This window comes from Protobothrops mucrosquamatus, unplaced genomic scaffold, assembly GCF_001527695.2.
Source record: "Protobothrops mucrosquamatus isolate PMUCROS unplaced genomic scaffold, P.Mucros_1.0 scaffold150, whole genome shotgun sequence".
Lineage (NCBI taxonomy): Eukaryota > Metazoa > Chordata > Lepidosauria > Squamata > Viperidae > Protobothrops > Protobothrops mucrosquamatus.
In genome coordinates, this window is record NW_015386515.1 from 1,103,932 (window position 1) to 1,123,843 (window position 19,912).

The 19,912-nt window shown below is 41.1% G+C and overlaps 1 protein-coding gene across 1 annotated transcript; it reads left to right on the plus strand.

Moving 5' to 3' along the window:
• Window positions 1-3,458: 3,458 nt before the first annotated feature.
• Window positions 3,459-11,317, plus strand: ACP5 (acid phosphatase 5, tartrate resistant). The gene is made up of 4 exons (XM_029283602.1): window positions 3,459-3,710; window positions 6,557-6,684; window positions 8,091-8,436; window positions 9,639-11,317. Exons 1-4 carry the CDS (start codon window positions 3,459-3,461, stop codon window positions 9,879-9,881), a joined length of 969 nt encoding a protein of 322 aa, XP_029139435.1. The 3' UTR covers window positions 9,882-11,317.
• The last annotated feature ends 8,595 nt before the right edge of the window (window positions 11,318-19,912 follow it).

Here is a 19,912-nt window from a genome sequence, read left to right on the forward strand (position 1 = left end):
AATTTGGAAGAGAATAGGTTGATAACTAGAAAGATAGGTCATTAGAGTGATCCTGTCTTGCATAAGTCCAAATGAAATGCATATGAGTTGCTCAAAAGACCACTGATGGAGGCTGCCTCTCCAGGCAGTTCCTCTTCTTCCTTTCCCAAGAAATCTTTTCCAATGGCATAAGCTACTTGCAATCTTACGGGATTAGACTTTTTGAATATGCTCATTGAGAACTATAGTTAAAAACACATTAATGAAACATTGTGGATAGAACTGATTTCTTAACAGTTTTAAAGCAGGAAAGCGAAGATTGACATTTGTACTAATATAGTGCTTTAGGGGTTTTTTAACTAATTTATTTTTATTTAAAAGAAGGTGTATTTTCAAAACAATATCAACAATAAATACAAAATAGAATAGTTATACAATTAATGCTCAATTAATAAAAGATGAAGCATGCCAAACAAAATACAATATAAGACAGAAAAAATATGATATAGAAAATATAAGATATAGAAGATATAAGTTAAAAGAAAAAATAGGCAATTTTTTGAAATTAACACTAATATCTCTTCTATATTACTATAAGTATTAAAACAGAAAAAAGGTTAGCATTTTTAGTATGCAAAGTTTGTCCTCATAGCAGTAATCTTAATAAAATTATCTTAATAAATTATGACATTTGCTATTTATATGTTCTGGAATTATATCTAGTAAAATAAATTGTACTTTAGAATTTTCATTTTGAGTTTAATCACTAAGATGGTCTGAACGAGGTACCTTTCCAATATTGGGCAGTTTTGCTTGTCTACCTGTCTCATGGCAGGAAAATGGAATTTAATGTACCACCATTCACTATATCTTTTTCTATTTAATTCATGATTTTATCATTTTTACGTGACATTCAAGTTGCAATTTTTTGATATTGTATTTATTATTTTGATGCATATAGCCACCCATTAAATGCATAACTCTAGGTGACTTACAATAATTTTAAATTCTACAAAAAAAAGAACAAAAGTAGAATTCTAAACATATAAAAAAAGCATATAAAACAAATCCCAAGGATGCTTTTTCACTAGGCAACTGGACTTTCTTCTTTTTCTTTGAAGACATTTTGCTTCTCATCCAAGAAGCTTCTTCAGTTCTGAAGAAGAGCTGAAGAAGGTTCTTGGATGAGAAGCAAAATATCTTCAAGGAAAAAGAAGAAAGTCCAGTTGCCTCATGAAAAAGCACCTTTAGGATAACTATAACCTGGATGACTGAGAATCTCCATAGACATATAAAATGAACTAAAATATGGTCATCACCAGCTAGGTCAATAGATGCTGACCTCAGTCACAACTGATGGCTTTGGTCAATCAAGGTAATACTTTTGAATAAGTCAGAGTCACTGAAAAATATACAAAATGAGCAAGATGCACTGAGATAATGTATTTAATTTATCTAAAACAACTTACTTCTCTTCAGCAGTAAAGCCACTACTTCAGTGAGACTAATTCCCATTGTGATTGCCACATGAAAGCTTATCAGGACTGGTAGAAAAGAACCAGTGAGTGATTAAATGCATAAGGAATTCCTAGCATCATTACTATTCTAAAAGATATACTTTTAGCTAAAGTATATCTTACATTGATCACAATGTAGCAGGTGCTGAGGAGTGAGTAGCACCGTGTTAGAACATAAAGCGGGTGAATGCTTTCCTCTCAGGATTATTGGAGGGGGGGGGGGGAAATCAACCACTAGTCCAGCTAGGCTTCTGTATAAAACTGAACAAAAAGAGCAGGCTGATACTGCTGTGATTTTTATCTCATAATGTCTGAAAAACTGCAGTGCTGTTGAATGTTTGGATGCTCCAGTATAAATGATGTCACCATGCTGGCCATTGGAATCCCAGTCAAGTGACCTCTAGACTAGAGAGGGCAGGATTAGCTTCAGGCTCCTTCTCTTGAGCAACTAGAGCAGACATGTCAAACACAAGGCCCGGGGGCCGGATGCAGCCCGCGATGTGCTTTCATGTGGGAATGGCCTCCGCTGCCTTGGCCCCGGCCCCTTGGCCCCGGCCCCTGGCCCCGGCCCCGGCCCAGGCCACCCGGGAGCCAATGTACAATTTTGTGGTGGCCATCTATGCTGAAACGCATTCAGTCTTAGCTCCACAAGGCCATCTGTTCTATATTTTTTTTTGTGGACCTCCCTCAGACCCTCCCTCTCCTTCCTTCCTTCCTTCCTTCCTTCCTTCCTTCCTTCCTTCCTTCCTTCCTTCCTTCCTTCCTTCCTTCCTAAGAACAGAGTGATGGGAAAATATTTGAGATGAGGGAGGGAGAAAAACAGGCAAGAAAGGCAGCTGGGGAGGTGTCACCCTTTGTGAGGAATGAAGAAATGCACCATCGCCTGGAAGTGGCCAGCACATGGCCCTCACCTACTTCACATATCTGGCTTGATGGGCTCTGGGGGAGGGGACACCATGAGCAACGTGAAAGTCGACGTTAGCTGTGCAATGCCATCCAGCCCCCAGCCTGCTGCGTTTCTTGCATGTCTTTCTCCCTCCCTCATCTCAAATATTTTCCCACCACTCTGTTCGAAGGAAGGAAGGAAGGAAGGAAGGAAGGAAGGAAGGAAGGAAGGAAAGAGAAGGAGGGAGGGTCTGAGGGAAGTCCTGCCTTAGTCCTGCCCTGCTGCCCTTTCACCATCCCCTTGCCCCCTCCTCCTGGCCTATCCCGGGGGTCTCCCATCCTATTGCTAAGGAAGCTTTAGATACAAAGCTGGGTCTCCTCCCATGGAGAAGGAATGGGCCTCCCTCTGACTTTGCCCTCGTACCCATCATGAGCAACCTGGCTAAGGAGAGCAAGCACAGCAGCAGCAGCCTTGAGGAGGAGGTAAGTGCAGCTGGGTGCCCCCTTGGGGAAGTGGGGCTGGGCTTGGTGCCGCGGGTGCTCGAGGACAAGGCTGGGCGTTTGACCTCTGCTGCCCAGTGTTCCGGGCAGCCCGCACCACCATCCAATCCCCCCACATGGCCTGAGAGGAACGGTGAGGCTCCTCCAGTGGACCATGCCTTGGCCCTGGTCCCACCCCCTTCTGCCAGAGACCCTCAGATCTATCCCACTCCTGCCCAGGCCCCCACAGGCACCCTTGACACGAACAATGTAGAGCTGGCCATGCCCACCCAATAAACCACACCCACTCCATCCACACCCACCCAGTAGTCCGCACCCACCCTGGCCACACACCCCCGCCCCCCCGAGGGCAACCGCAATGCTGATGCAGCCCTCAATGAAATTGAGTTTGACACCCCTGAACTAGAGGAAAGGAAAGGCATAACTCTAACCAATAATAAAGCTAGAGGTAGGAACCAGAACTTGGCTGGACTTTCCAGATACGTTCTGGGATTCCTTCTCCTACCCTTTGTATGTGTGTGTCTGTGAGCATACAAATACATAATATGGTTTCATCTTTTCTCTCATTTTCAGAGGATGAGCTTCTTGTACCTCTTGGGGGTTTTCCTGGCTGTCCTTCCAAGCCTTGAGGCTGGTTCCTCCCTACGCTTCATTGCAGTTGGAGATTGGGGTGGACTCCCCAATGCACCTTTCTACACGGCTCGTGAAGTAGCCGTGGCCAAAGAGATGGGGCGAACTGTTGCTTCACTGGGAGCTGATTTCATCTTATCTCTTGGAGACAACTTTTATTACAATGGGGTGACCAATATGTATGACAAGCGTTTTCAGGTGAGGAGCATGAAAACACCATCAGGACTCTCTGAATGATGGTCTTAGATGAAATTAAAACTCATTTCTCAGATGTAGTGCATTAGTGTTATACAATTTCAAATGCAAGTATTTAGTAGTTTATTTTTAAAATGTAGTAAGATCATTTTTATGCTAACCATGTCGCTAACAACATTTCTTAGTTTCTTAGCTATAATCTCTGGTTCGTGTGCAATATGCATCTAGCTGAGCATTCTACAAGGTCCTCCTCTTTTGAGCTAATATTGAGCATTCGGCTAGCCCTATGTAGATATTTCTCCACTATTATGTGGAGTATATGTCAGATGCAAAGGATCAGGACCACAGGGTTGAGTTGTAGCTCATAAAGAGTTGTTGCTCACACCCATACACAAGTGAAGACAGAAATTAGAAAATGAAGCAAAATGTTCAAGGAAGTCTTTGATAGCTTACTCCATAAACTATTGTCTGACAATTAGGATGTCTATGCAGGCATCATTTTTGCTCACTGAAGCATCATCATTCCACCCTACAAATGTGCTTGCCATTACTGCTGAGTTCTCCTCATCAGTCAACCAGTGTTCACTTTGGTGTTAAATAAGCACCATAATTGGTATGCAGACAGTGTTCCAGCCCATGTTTATGCTGGCCTTTAATTCCATGGTAAATTAAAATGAAGTTATCTACTTAGTGGGAGTAGCAACACAAAAGATGACTGAAATGTTAGTTAGTAAGGCATCATGATATCTTCCCTTCAGCAGAGATAGGGAATTAGGAAGCAGAATGAGGTGGGAGATCCTGCTGCTAGGTTCACCTTGAAGTTCAGAGTTATACATACTACTGAACTCTTGCAGACAATATGCAATGTTTGGCTAAAGGTTAATCAACTGAAGCATATGAATGACAGGGAAGCAGTCTCATCCCAACTCAATTTAAATTGCATCAGTCAGTGGGTTGTCAAGCATTCAAGACCTCCAGATGTCTTCACCAAGCAAGATGTTACAAAAGTTTACATGGGAGGATTAGTGAGAAGGGGAAGACACAGATAAGAGGGGGGGGGGTTACTTATTCAATTGAAGGAGCCTACATGGTCAAAATCCTAAAATTTGGGAAATGCACATTTAAATAGATTACATCTTTCCAGATCAATAGAAAAAGCAAACTGTTCATGTAAAAATGATAGAGGAAGTGAAGAAATGGAAATGATAAAAAAATGAAAGGTTTCAGAACCTTAGGATGAAGTGTTTGTTTCCTGTGTTCAGAGAACAGAAACATTGCAAATGTGAGAAGAATGGAATCAAAAGAACAAGGGATGGGCTTGAACAATGAGGAAAACTCACTGCAATGTACCTTCCTCTGGTATAGGAAAAAGAGTTGTTGATGCTTCTGTCTGTAGCCACAAATAACCAAATTATATAAATTATCTCTGTAGAAACTTGTATCTAGGAGAAAAATTTGCTCAATCATTACATTGAGAATGATAACAGTAGAAAAAAACTATATACTTCAGAGATATTGCGCTTTTGGTTCCAGATCACCTCAATAAAGTAAATTTCGCAATAAAGCACTTCACACACATTTTTAGTTTCCCAGTGCCTATAAAAGTTATGTTTACGCTATACTGTAATATATTAAGTATGCAGTAGCATTATGTCTAAAGAAACCCAAAGTACATACCTTAATTAAAAAATACTTTATTGCTGAAATGCTAATCATCATCTGAGCCTTCAGCGAGTCATAATCTTTTTGCTGATGGAGGGTCTTGTAAAAAAACCACATTATTCACATAGCACAACAAACTGAAGTGCAATAAAACAAGGTATACCTGTACTGCTGCACATTGGGTAAACGTATTCCTCCCCCTCCCCCTGTAGGAAGAAGGGTGACCAGGGAACCTTTCTGGGATTTTCTTCTTCAACTATTTACAAACGTGCAGCTTCTACCCTCAGAGGACAAAACCTTATTTGGGAATAAGTTTCTCTTAGGAAACAGGGCCCCTTATATAGGAACAGTCTGGCTGTTTGGCAGGGAGGGAGAGTTCAGCTTCTAGCCTCCAAGAGAGGCTTCTCCAGGGATTAGGCAGCTTTTAATCACTTGGCTGGGCAGGGCTCCCTTTCGAGTGGAAGGGTGGAATTATCTCTGATACATCATCAGATTGCAACTGAACATCCCAAAGAGAGTGGAGGGGGGCAATCAATAACTGAAGCAGATTCCTGTTTTGGAAGAATCCAGTTTTGGGCCTCTGACAAATCCTCCCTTCCATCAGAACTGGACGGACCCCTTGCAGGAATTTGTAGGCAATGATGCCCCTCTTAAAAAGGCAAGATGCTTCCCCTTCATTAAACCTCAGAAGAAAAAGGTTGATTCCATGATTCCACCTAGGTCCAAATGCAGAGGCACCCTAGTTTTTCCTAGGGGTGTGATGGAGTGGAGCTGTCAGTCTGTAAAGTTACAAAGGTAATAATAAGTACCCAGACATTTTAAGTTGATGTCCCCAACCTACTACAGGTAGTCCTCTACTTACAACCACAATTAAGCCCAAAATTTTCAATGCTAAGCAAGACAGTTAAGTGAATTGTGTCCTATTTTGTGACCTTTTTGCCACAGTTGTTAAGTGAATCATGAAGTTGTTAAATGAATCATAAAGTTGTTAAGTGAATTATGTAGTTGTTAATTGAATCTGGCTTCCCCCTTTGACTTTGCTTGTCGGAAGCCACCTATTGTAAAAGGAATAGTTGCTAATTTTTGTGATCGCTGGAAAACTCTTGACACTTTTACCAGCAGCTGATACTGTGCAGAAAATATTTCTTCCTCTTCCCCACAAATAAACGTTTCTTGTTTCTTTATAGGAAACCTTTGAATCAGTTTTCCAAGCACCCTCACTGCGTAAATTGCCCTGGTATGTTGTGGCTGGAAACCATGATCATTCTGGGAATGTGTCTGCCCAGATTGCTTATAGCAAAATCTCCAAGCGCTGGTAAGGCTGGGGTCTGACAAAGGATGGAAGGAAATGTAGTCACTGGGTATGCAGGTCTTGGTGAGGAGAGAAACAATGTGCAAGAAGTGCCATTGCGTTGCAGGGAATATCCTCTGCTAGAATATTCACACTGAAATCATGGAACCCTCGAAGAGGCCATCGGGGCTAATCCTACTCGGTGCAGCCAGCTTCTTACAGCATCTCAGGCAGATGGTTGTCTAACCTCCACTTGGGCACAATCACTGTTGGCAGGCAACTACTTCTCTAGGACATTGATTCTAATGTTGAACTGCACTTACTATTAGAAAAAAAGGGATTTCCCCCCACAAACAATAAATATCAATGGCCACCAGATTATGCTATCTCTCAAAGAGCATGAATCATTCTTTTAAATTACCTTTTACAATAACATACAATAATCGTTATTATCCTTGGGGTATGAGAACAGACGTTATACAGAGACTTGTATGCTTTCTTTGAGTTCCTATTTCCTTCTTAAACAGAAACACCCTCCTTCCCCACACACAACTATGCTAATTGAACAGTTGTGTCCTGCCCTACCCACAACAGTGATAACACTTTTAATTGTTTGCCTCATACATATGTGCAGCAAACCAAGATTGCATCAACATGGAAGCACACAGATGAATGTAATAATTCAAACTCTATTCTTAGGTACATGCATTTGACGTAAATCAGTCACGGTTTTTGCATCATACATCACAGTACACAATTTTTAACTGGCTTCCAATGCTCTGGCTGTGAAAGTGTTCCTCTTTGCCAAGTGACATTGTGGACATAAACCTCTGGGACATCATTTATTTTATTCTTCCTGTGATTTTATATCCTGTATTTATATGTACATGCTCAGATTTTTTAAAACAAAAAATGTGGCTCCTGCAGAGATTATTAGTCATAAGCTCTTTCTGGTTTTTGAATGAACTTAAAGTGGAGTCTGGCCAACATCTGTACTATTATTAGTAGCCAATAGGCTGAATTCCTGGGATCCTCTTCTACCACTTGTTTCTCCTTACACTGAGAAACAAACAGTAAGTTTTTGGGGAATCCCATGTTACTTTTATGGCTGAAAGTTGGCCTGGATTTAACTTCTGTACCTCTCTGGGCTGGCTGGCCACAGTGCTTCAGTCACATGGGCAAGAAGCATTTTCCTTGCTTCTCCAAATTACATTTGTAAATAAAGTTTTGGTTCAAGGACCCAAAGCTGCCAGTTTGTTTAGGCATTTGCTATGATATTCCTGTTGGGATGGAGATATTCTTTTTAAAAAAAGTTATCTAGAACATGTGCCTTTTGCAGATCTTGAAGTACCTTGGAAATGCTCTTCTGAAGTAGAAGCATGTTCACTTGCTTTCCTCTAAAGCTTCTTCCTCCAACCTTTTTTATGCAGGCATTTCCCTAAATATTACTACAAGCTGAGGTTCAAGGTGCCTGGCAGCAATACTACTCTTGCCATCCTCATGATAGACACGGTGACCATCTGCGGTAATTCAGATGACTTCCAAAGCGAGCAGCCCTTACGTCCTCAGAATGCAGGCATGGCCCGTAGCCAGTTGTCTTGGCTCCGCAAACAGATGGCCAGTTCCCAGGATGACTACTTGCTGGTGGCAGGGCACTACCCAGTATGGTCTGTGGGAAAGCACGGCCCCACTGAATGCTTGGTCAAGCAGCTTCAGCCACTGCTATTGAAACACAAGGCCACTGCCTACCTGTGTGGCCATGATCACAACCTGCAGGTAAGAGAAGAAACTTCATATCACTGAGTTCTGCTGTCCTCTATAGGGAGGGAAACTACAACCCTCTAGATGTTTCTTCCACTACCCCCATTGACCATCTTGGCTGAGGTGGTTGTGGCTGTAGCACAGAACATTTAGAAGGTTACTGGCTTGAGTGTGCTATTGAATGCTTCCTGGAATGGGAACCCAACTGATGAAAGAGAGAAGTCTGAGGTCTGTCAAGAAATCTGCCTGTCAGTCTTTATTTTTAACCTATAAAATGGGAAGGACAATAGGCTCCTTTATAATTGCTGGAGATGATCAAGACTGTAAATGGTTTATGGCAATAAATGTAAAATGAGTTCTTCATAGGCTTCATGCATATTTGCAGTTTTTCTGATCTGCTTTCCAGTCTGCAGTCTTTATTGCTTTTTTACAGTTTATTTTTTATAACAATCTCAAGCATAACCTTTCTGCTTTCATTGTGGATTGAGTGAGAAAAGCCTAGGCAGTGTTCTTTTGCCTTGCCTTACCTTTGATCCTGTCGTGTTTGTACTGAACTCTATGTTGCACCTATTCTTGCCTTCTCTCTAGCCAGCTTTTGGTTTCTTGAAAGTTCTCATTGGGTTTCTCCTGTATGAAAGCTTTTCTTGAATGGGCTTAGCTGTCCTATGTGTGTTTCCTAAGGATCTATCCCCAAATCCATTCTCTTTTTTTCACCTCACACAAACTGAAAGCCCTTTTAGCACAGGCATGCATTTCATTGCCTGTGTCATCTAGCATATTCTGAGCATTAAATACAGCAATTGTTCTCCAGGTTTATTTTGGCTGGAACATCTAATATTTTTTTTCCATTGCTGTGATTATAGCAATGACCTTGCTTATTCTACAAGACTGAGCTAGAAATCAAGCAATTAACCAGTGGAATGGCTTGCCTCCAGAAGTTGTGAATGCTCCATCACAGGAGGTTTTTAAGAAGAGACTGGACAGCTATTTGTCCGATATAGGTCCTTGGACAGATAGTTGGATGAGGTGATCTCCAAGGTCCCTTCTAACTCTGTTATTCTGTATTATGAATAGAAATCTAATTAATGTTTCTCCATAGGAGTGTTAATGTGCAATTAAAGCATAATGGACAAAGAGGCCCCCAAATGGTGTGATGCGGTCCTGATCTAAATCTGTTGTTTCTTCTTCTTTTTCTTTTTCTTTCTCCAATTAAATAGTACCTACTGGACAAAGGTGGCATAGGCCATGTCTTAAGTGGAGCAGGAAACTTCATGGATGACTCCAAGCAACACCTCCATAAAGTCCCAAATGGCTACCTACGCTTCTTCTATGGGCAGGCGTCTTCCCAAGGAGGCTTTGCCTACTTTGAGATTGATGGCAAAGAAATGCGAATCTTCTATATTGAGGCCAGGGGCAAGTCTCTTTACAAGACTTCACTACCCAGGCGGAGACTATTCTAAAATTCAGACAGCAGTTTTGCTAACTTCTGCATTAGATACTGTGACTCAGAGAGAGAGGCACTGGTGGCATCTCTGGTTCACCCACACCCTCGCTTCTTTCCATTAGGTTGAGAGCTGGCAAGTGTAAACAAGGGAATTAATGAGAGTTTGTGTTACTGTTTCTCATATTTTGAGAGTCTCTCCCAGTGAATGTAACCTCCGAAGTCCCATGGGTAAGCAGATCAAGAATTGTCAATGATCCAGCTCACTTGCTGCATGGACAGTGATTCCAGTTCATCTCTGAACAGTAGTACAGTTTAGTTTTTCAGGATTTTAGGATAGGCTAATAATAGAAGCTGAAGACTTAGCAATATCAGCCAGCGGTACAACTCCTATCTAGCTTAACTCCACTCTTATTCCTGGATAGTGTTATAGTCTTGCTGTATGCACATTCTATTGCTAGATAACATATGGGGGGCAGTTTCTGTTGGCAGTGCTTTTAGCACCCAGTTGTCATGCATACGTAAATAAAGGTGCCAATTATTGAGGAATGAGCAACACAGTAATAACATTCTCCAAACTTTCCTCAACACTCTAAAGGAAAAATGAGGACAGTTCTTTGATTTGGTTATGTAGTTTGTCCCAGAAGCATGCTAAAAGCCTGACCTTGTCATGAGCACAGTGTAGAAGCAATAATCGGACCTAATGATGCCACTAACACTAAAAAATTGATATGTTGTCAGTTTCAGAGGAAGATAGTGGGATTCAACAGGCTGAAGAATGGGGGCAGAAGTTAACTTTAACACCTGCAGTTTGAAGTGCTGGAGAAGAGATTAAGTTGGATCCAAGAATAACAAAGACTTCATTGTCATTGTCCCCCACTGCCACTTTAGGACTGTACAATCCATTTTTGCCATCAGACCATTTTAGGTTCACAATTCTGCATTCTGTAGTATGAGTAAATAGTGCAGCAAGGGGTTTCCCTCCTCTTTGCATGCAAGTCCCAGGAGACAGTAATGGTTAAGGAAGAACAGTATACAGGACATCTCTTGCATGTGTTAGATATTATATTGTTTAGCCACATCAGGGCATTGGATTTAATGGTTCCTTATCCAAGGGGTTGATGCCCCAATGCTTCAGACTTAGAGAACATCATGACATGCGTGCCAAAGGGTTAGGAGACTTTTCTGTATTCTAAATGGATTATCTGACTAATGATGATTTTGCATTGCAAATACAGGGAGCGAATGAACATCTGATAATGCATCATTTCCTTTCTTGTGTCTTATCTGTTTTTTGATAGATTTTGCTTGCAATGTTAGCTGCAGTTATGTATTTAAAGTCATATATTTGCCAAAAAATGGGAAAATTCAGTTTCCTATGAGATGTATGATTATTTACCACCAGAATTCAATTTTATTCTCTATGTAGTGTTCTTAATTTGCTTTATAAGAGAATACAATCTTCTCATTTTTTTCTTGCAAATGATTGTTCAATAAATTTCTTATAAATAATGTCTGCTTCTTTCATTCATTTAACTTCTGTAAGATATTTTGAAAGACAGTTTGCCTATCAAGTCTGGTTGCTTGGAGTTCCAAATTCCTGACTCATTGAATAGTGGATGCTCCTCCACATTGCTTGGCAAGAACATCAGTGTCTTCCAAGGTATCAGTGGTTTCACAAATCTTGATATTAATGTAGGTAAAGGGTGACTGCCGGCCATTGTTTACACAAAGTGAAGGAAGCACTTTTCCTGCCCTCAGGTGCTTTGGAGAATAAATAGATCCCTCTTCCCTGTGACAGCCCCTCAAATATTGGAAGACTGTCTGTGGAGATTCTCAGTCCAGGTCATGGTTGTCCCAAAAGTGCTTTTCCAAAAGGCAACTGGATGGCACCATTGGAAGATTGCTATCATGTCACCGTGAGTCCTCTTCATTAGCCTAAACATACTTAATCTCTTTAGCTATTCATCATATTGTTACTCCTCTCTGCACTCTTCCAGGGCAATAGCATTGTTTTGTATCATGGTGACTAGAACTGGATGCAGTATTTCAAGCATGGTCTTAATAGTGCAGTATAGAGTGGTATTGTTATGACCCAGGTTGCCTAGGCAGAGACAGGCTATGATAAAGTTCTTTATTGCTCTGTTAAAGTTCACAACAAACGGTCCTACAATGACTGGTAAGGCTCCACTCCACACTTCCCTGAAGGCAGCCACCCATAGTCCCCCAAACAAAAGCCAGTAAGCACCAAAACCAATTTGCAAAGGCAGAGAGAAAGTCCAAAGACAAGGTGCAAACTCACAGGGCAAGGTCCAAGGAGTAAGGCAAGTCTACAGGGTAAGGCAAATCCACAAGGCAAAAGGCACCCTGCAAGACAAAGGCAAGGCACAGGCAGAAACAGAAGTCAAGGCTGAGTTTTTTCCAAAGCTGGGGGAGTATATGCCAAAGCAAACAATTGTTCCTGACAAAGATGATCTCTTCCCCCCCCTCAGCTTCTGTTTAAGTCATCCCACACTAGGTGTTCCTTGTGAGGAGTGGCGGGGCGACCTTTTCCCGAGCAACGTCACAGACCTCCTCTGAGCTTGCCTCTGCTCTACTCTCCATGCCCTTGAGTTAAAGTGGGGGAGGCAGCTGTTCCTCATCAGAGGGGATCTGTTGCCTCTCAGCACCACTGCTTGTCTGCAGCCAATCCTCCCCCTTGTCTGTTGAGGGCAAACTTCACCCAATGCCTGAAGGGCCTGGGACAGCATCGTCCTCAGCCCCTGGCCTCTCCAAACATTCCAAGGGAGACATGCCATCCCCATCGGATGGTCCCGGTTCCAACTCCTCCAAACTGGGATATAATGGGGCCATGACAGGTATTATCATTTCTTGTGATCTTGATCGTCATCTTGATGCTATCCCTTTCTTGATGCAGCATAGGACTGCATTGGCTTTTTTGGCAGTTGCAACACACTGCTGGCTCATAGTTAAGTGGTGGTTCACAAGGACACCTAGATTCCACTCACAGGCACTATTGTTAGGCCTGGTACTTTCTATTCTGTACATGTGCATTTGTTTTTTCCTGCCTAAGAGTAGGACCTTACTTTTCTCACCTCTAAAAAAGCTGAAATTTCAAAAGGAAAACTGATTTTCCATTACATAGCAGGATGGTGTCTTAATTTTTACTTTTTCTGTAAAATTATGAATAAAAGCTATTGTACCTTATCAACTTAACTTTATTTTGAAAAAGTCTTCCACAATTAAAATTAGTTGTCTTTGGAACACAATTTTATTCACAAATTAATATATATAATAATTCCAACACAGTAGGAGCCATGTGAGTTGCTTTACTGGAAGAATAAATTCTAAGTGTTTGCCCAAAAAGAATGCATCAGTTTGAAACCAGCTATGAACCACCTACCATGATGTCAGCAGTGTGTAAGAGCCAAACTAATATATTTCTGGCAAGGCTGCAGCATATTTGAAGCCACAAGAAAATTTGTGGTTTCCTTAAAACCCTGCAACCTTGTTCATTGGCTGGCTTTGCTAGGAGTTTGTAGGCACCCATTTGAAAGGCAGATTATTGTTCAACATTTTTTCAGAGAAATGTACTTGAGTATTTATTTATTTAAAATACAAATATTTTATATAATACAACTCTGAGCATCTATCAACAACGACATACAAAAATAAAGAAAGCTTAACCAAATTTCAACCATTACATACAAGTAAGAAACCATAACATATATTTGAATCCCACCACTGAACATATCCATCACAAATACACATTTGCTGGCACAAGGAAATGTAATATTGCAAGACTCTGACAACTGAGGCTAATAAATTATGAGAATCCTGGATAGCGTGAGTGCCTTAACCATAGAGTAAGAGATAATTTTGTAATCATTCTTGTATTTGCTACAAAGGATATCAGAAGCTTTTTCTTTCTATTTCTAATATTTTATTTTTGCACTTTTGTCTTTCCCTTTCTTCCTCTTTTTTCCTTACATTTATTTCTTTACTTTGTATTCATTTTTGTTCATTTTTATCTTCTTTTCAAAACTTTTAATAAAATTTATACCAAAAAAGGACTGTGAGATGTATGCATGGGTTTAAATATCTTAAGAAAATATTCTTTAGAGTGTGTGAATCCAGCTAAAATTGGCTATTTTGGAATTTGCAAGGAATTCCACAAAACAATTACAATAAAAATTAAAAATCATATCATAAAATTGAATATCTCAAATGTGCATCAAGATGCACATATATCGTATCTTTGCTGCAGAAGCTTCCTATTCAGACCAATATTCTACATGCAGTTGTTTGTCTGGTAAAGAGCAATTCTTCCCTGAAAGGCAATTATGTCTTAGGCCCAATACTCTTCAACATCTTCATAAATGGTTAAGATGAGGGAATAGAAGTCCCTTCCAAGTCTGTTATTCTGTTATTTCCCATTAAGAAATTCAGGTTCAACTTAAAATGTACGGCTTTTTTTTTCTCTTTCTACATTTGGTCTTATAACGATCTTATTGTTCTAGGCCATCTACCGTATTTTCCGGCATATAAGACGACTGGGCGTATAAGATGACCCCCAACTTTTTCAGTTAAAATATAGAGTTTGGGCTATATCAGGGGTAGGCAACCCAAAACACTCAAAGAGCCACTTGGACACGTTTCCCACCGAAAACAAAACACTGGGAGCCGCAAAACCCTTTTGATATCTAAAATGAAGATAAGACTGCATATATCCTTTTTTACCTTTATGATATGTGTGTGTGTGTGTGTGTGTGTATGTTTGTGTGTGTGTGTATACATAAAATAAAGGTAAAAAAGGATATATGCAGTGTTATCTTTATTTTAGATGTCAAAAGGGTCTCTCTCTCTCTGTCTCTCTTTCCTCTCTCTCTCTTTCCTTTCTTTCCTCTCTCTTTCTCTTTCCTCTTTCTCTCTTTCCTCTAACTTTCTCTCTCTCTCTCTTTCCTCTCTCTTTCTCTGTCTCTCTCTCTTTCCTCTTTCCTCTTTCTCTTTCCTCTCTTTCTCTTTCCTCTCTTTCCTCTCTTTCTCTTTCCTCTCTTTCTCTTCTCTTTCCTTTCTCTCTTTCCTCTCTCTTTCCTCAATCTTTTTTCTCTTTCCTCTCCCCCTCTCTTTCTTTCTCTGAAAGGAGAGAAAGAGAGAGAGAAAGGAGAGGAAGAGAGGGAAAGGAGAAAAAGAGAAAGGAGAGGGGGAGAGAGAAAGGAGAGGGAGAAATAGAGAAAGAGAAAGGAGAGAGAAGAGAAAGAGAGAGAAAGGAGAGAAAGAGAAAGGAGAAAGAGAGAAAGGAGAGAAGAGAAAGAGAAAGAGAGAAAGGAGATTGATTCTCTCTCTTTCCTCTCTTACTCTGTCTCTTTCTCTTCCTTTTTTTCCCTCTAACTTTCTCTTTCCTCTCTTTCTCTTTCCCTTTCCTCTCTCTTTCTCTCTTTCTCTTCTCTTTCTTTCCTCTTTCTCTTTCCTCTCTCTCTTTCCTCTTTCTCTCTCTCTCTCTTCTCTTTCTCTTTCCTCTTTCTCTTCTCTTTCTTTCCTCTTTCTCTCTTTCTCTCTTTTTCTCTCTCCCTCTCCCTCCAGGTTAGGAGAGAGAGAGAATGAAAGGCAGACGGCGCCGAACGGGTGGGGAGGGGGAGCAGGACGGGAGGCAGCAGCTCCAGTGGCGGCGGCAGCAGTGGCACGGCAGCGGCCACTGCAGCATCGTCGGGAGTCCACGCCGCCCCCAGCCTGGCCGCCGCGTCCTCAGCCGAATGGGCGTCCGCATACTCAGCCGAATGGGGAGGGGGAGCAGGACGGGAGGCAGCGGCTCCCGGCCACCGCCCCCATCGCGTCCTCAGCTGAACGGGCGGGGACGGGGAGCAGGACGGGAGGCAACAGCTCCCGACCGCCGCCCCCATCGCATCCAGGGAGGGGGAGCAGGACGGGAGGCAGTGGCTCCCGGCCGCCGCCCCCATCGCGTCCTCAGCTTAAAAGGAATAAAATAGAATACCCGTATTTTCCGGTGTGTAAGACGACTGGGCGTATAAGACAACCCCCGACTTTTGAGAAGATTTTCAGGGTTTAGAAAGTCGTCTTATACGCCGTAAAATACGGTAGTTATCCTGGCCCAAAGTCATCCAAACATGTAGAATACTGTATTGCACACTGTCACACAGTGACTGCCAGGGTAGGCACAACCAGTCAAAAAGCAAACCATCAGAAGGCAAAACTGCTGGGATATAACTTTTCTACTCCTTTGGGAAACTTCTTTTTTCTGGATAGAAAAAATAAAGAATTCGATTGCAGCTACCCATCTTTTTCTGAAAATGCTTATGGGTGCCCACAGGCCTACTGGGAGATAAAAATAATACTGGATGATTTGTTTGCAGCCTGTCATTTTTTTATCTGTGGTAATTAGAAGGGCCTTTTAAAAAGGGGGGGAGGGGAGATGTCCGGCCAGTGCAGTGAGACTGGTGAACACCCAGGGAGCAGCTGTCCACAGGCACCTCCCCAGGACGCCCGGCTTTAAAGTTCAAAAACAGCACTTCTGAAATCTTCCCAGAAACTAATTGGAAATAATGGTAGACCATTTTAAAGGAAATAAAATGGCAACTTTCACATTAGGATGATAGGGAGACCATTTCTGTAACTGGTAAAAGACACGTGGCTTTGCCTTTGAGAAATAAAAAGGAACATGAAAGAATCAAATCCAGCAAAGGTGAAGGGTGAGAATATAAAATCCTATTTCAGTTACATTATGTGTGCAGATATTTGGTGCCAAGAGGGTGCTTTACTTAATATTCCCAGCAAAATGCTGCAGATGGGAGCTGAATGCCTGTGGAAGTTTGCAAATCATCTCAGAAACTTTCCTTCTGAAAACCCATAAGGTACAATGAGGTGCTTTCCAAAATGGTTATAGAATATAAGCATGCAAGTCGCTCTAAGAAGCCACCAAATTTAAACAGCTGCTCTGCAGGACAAAACAAATCTCATAACTCCCTTCTAACTGATTTGTTAACTTTGTTTTGCCGCATACAATTCTCAATGTAGTTTATATGTCAAAATATACCACTGCTGCTCTAAAACAAATAATATTCCTCTATTTGGAGTTACCCATTATCTGTTCCCATTCCAGTTCTGAGTTAGGCTGCTAAGTGTTTGTGGAGGACATACCCTTGTCAGCTCTATTCTGGGGCGAATCTGCTGCTGAGCAACTTGTAGATGCCCTCTTGGCTCATTGTAGGACCACAACTCCCAATCCAGTATATGTTCAAAGTTATTTTATATTTGCATCAATTTCCAAAATCACTTCCAAAATCTTGCCAAGAAAACTAAGATGTCACTTTCTCTCTCCTCTCTGTCTCCCTTTAATAATATATAATATACAATAATATAATATAATAATATATTAATTATTATTAATTATTATTATTAATAATAATATAATATACAATAATATATAATAATATATAATATCCTATAATATACAATTTAGAATTATTTACACAGCAGAAATGAAGCACATAAAGAATTGTCCAACATCAGATGTGATATTTCAGCTGATTTATAATCCAACATCTGGATGAGCTCTTTGGTCAGCAGTTCTTAGGTCCTGAATTCATGTGACTCACAATGGCAAACAAGTGATGGATTAACCTCTCAGCCTCTCTGAACAACACCTCCTGATATCAGCACATATTGACAAGAATGAGTGTCCTATGCAAAATAGGAACAGATGTACAAAATGTCATGGGACCTTCATAACATGCTTTTCTATGATTACAGACAGCAGTTCCTCAAAATAGGAATCAGCTGGAGAAAGAGTAGCTGTTTTCTTCCCTTATTTTCCTCTATTAGTGCCTCATTTTAATGTTAAGATATCCTTTTAAATTTGGGTATGTAATATGTATTCATTTTAGAAGTCCTTAGGTGGAGGGTATAATTCACTGAAGGTATACCAACTACATTTTTTTCTTCTGTTCAATCATGTCCAATTATCAGAGACTGCCTGGACAAGTCCCTGCAGTTTTCTTGGCAAGGTTTTTCAAAAGGGTTTGCCATTGCTTCCTTTCTAGAGCTGAGACAAAGTGAGTAGCCCAAAGTCATCCATCTAGCTTTGTGCCAGGGTCAGGATTAGGACTCATATTCTTCGGTTTCTAGCCTGATGCTACTACACTAGCCCAATTGGTTCTCTTTACCAACTACATTACAAACATGCAAATATATTACAGGTACTATTGGTATCCCTCAATTTTTCCCCAAGAATCCCAATTTGCCATGAAGTAAGTTGAAACTGACACAAGTAAGGGACATTCACCATTCTTTATTCCATGGTCCATGAAGCAGAAACTTTGGTTTTGATATATGACTTAACCCTACCTTATATCATATTCTGCAAAACTATTGTTCAACAGCCCATACTTAGAATAAATATGCATGTTCAACATGCTTTTTAAGAGCAGTGGTGGCACAGTGGTTAGAATGCAGTATTGCAGGCTAACTCTGCATTCCACTACCAGGAGTTTGATGTTGACCAGCTCAAGGTTGACTCAGCCTTCCATCCTTCCAAGGATGGTAAAATGGGGAGCCTAATTGTTGGAGGCAATATGTTGACTCTGTAAATCACTTGGAGAGTGCTGTAAAGCAGGGGTCCCCAACCCCTGGTGCGTGGACCAGCAGCAGGCCACAGCATGCCTGAATCCAGGCCGCATAAACAAGTGAAGCTCCATCTGCTAGATGCAGGTAGCATGGAAAATCACATCCCCTCCATTCTGCGGAAAAACCTCTCTCCACGGAATCAGTCCCTGGTGCCCAAAAGGTTGGGGGGGGGGCGCTGCTGTAAAGCACTATGAAGATGTATATAAGTCTAAGTACTATTGCTATTGTTTTCCTGCTGTTGCCTTCAGTCTGTAGCTACAAGGATGTACTGTAAGAGATCAGTTGATCCTCTTGATTCAGAACAAGAAACAAGAATTATTATTATTTTGTTTCTGCCTATTGTTTTAGCTAGCTAAGTTTTTTTTTTTTAAAAAAAAAAATTCACCTCTTCTCCAAAATTCTAGCCACCCTCTTAGTATTGTACCATCTGCAAATTTGGTGTGCGTCCCCTCAATTACTTCATCCATATAATTCAAAAACACTGAACAGCATCAACAGAACAATTTTTACAATCATAAGTACATTTCTTTATGAATTCAGGGTCTTCCTGGTCTCGCAGCTCCTATTCAAAGGTGTCAGCTATGGCCAGTAACCCCAGTTATTGCTCATATATAATTTAATTTTATTCATAACTCATGCTGTGTGTTTTTAAGATGGTTCACTGCTTTGATGTTTTATATTTTGATATACATTGTATATGTTGTTTTTGTGAGTTTTTATGCATTAATGCTGTATTCTGTTATGCCATATGAAATAATAATAGCTGCAGCCAGGAAAGCCTTTGCACAACCCCATCTGTATGCCAGTTGCACCCTTTCCTACATTCGAGGGCCCTTTACACAATCACTTATGCACTTATGCAGCTTGACTACTGCAATGTGCTTTACATGGGACTGCTCTTAAAGACCATACAGAAGCTTCAATTGGTCCACAGTATGGCAGCACAAGCAGTAATGGGCATGCTTTGTATGCCCGTGTAATACCTCTGTTTTGTGCGCTGCATTGGTTGCTGGCTTATTTCCACATGCAATTCAAAGTACTGGCTGTTACCGATAAAGCCCTACATGCTATAGAGCCTGGTTACTTGAAATCTGTCTATTTCCCATAGCATCTGCCTGGCCAATTTGATCTTGCAGAGTTGCCATTTCTTTAATTAAAAAATGCCACCTATTGGGATCCCATAAGCCCAACTTTCGTGTAGCAGCCCCTGCCATCTGGAATGGAATTTTTGCTGAGTTCTAGATGGTTCTGACCCTACTGATGTTTAGAAAAGCTGTGAGAATCTGAATCTTTACCCAGGCCTTTGGCAAGGGAGATGAGACACTTGCTTCATCGCATTTGCCTTCTTTTAAGGATTGTTGATTTGATTGCAATTACTGTGAGCCACCCAGAGAGAGTAAGGCAGTAGTT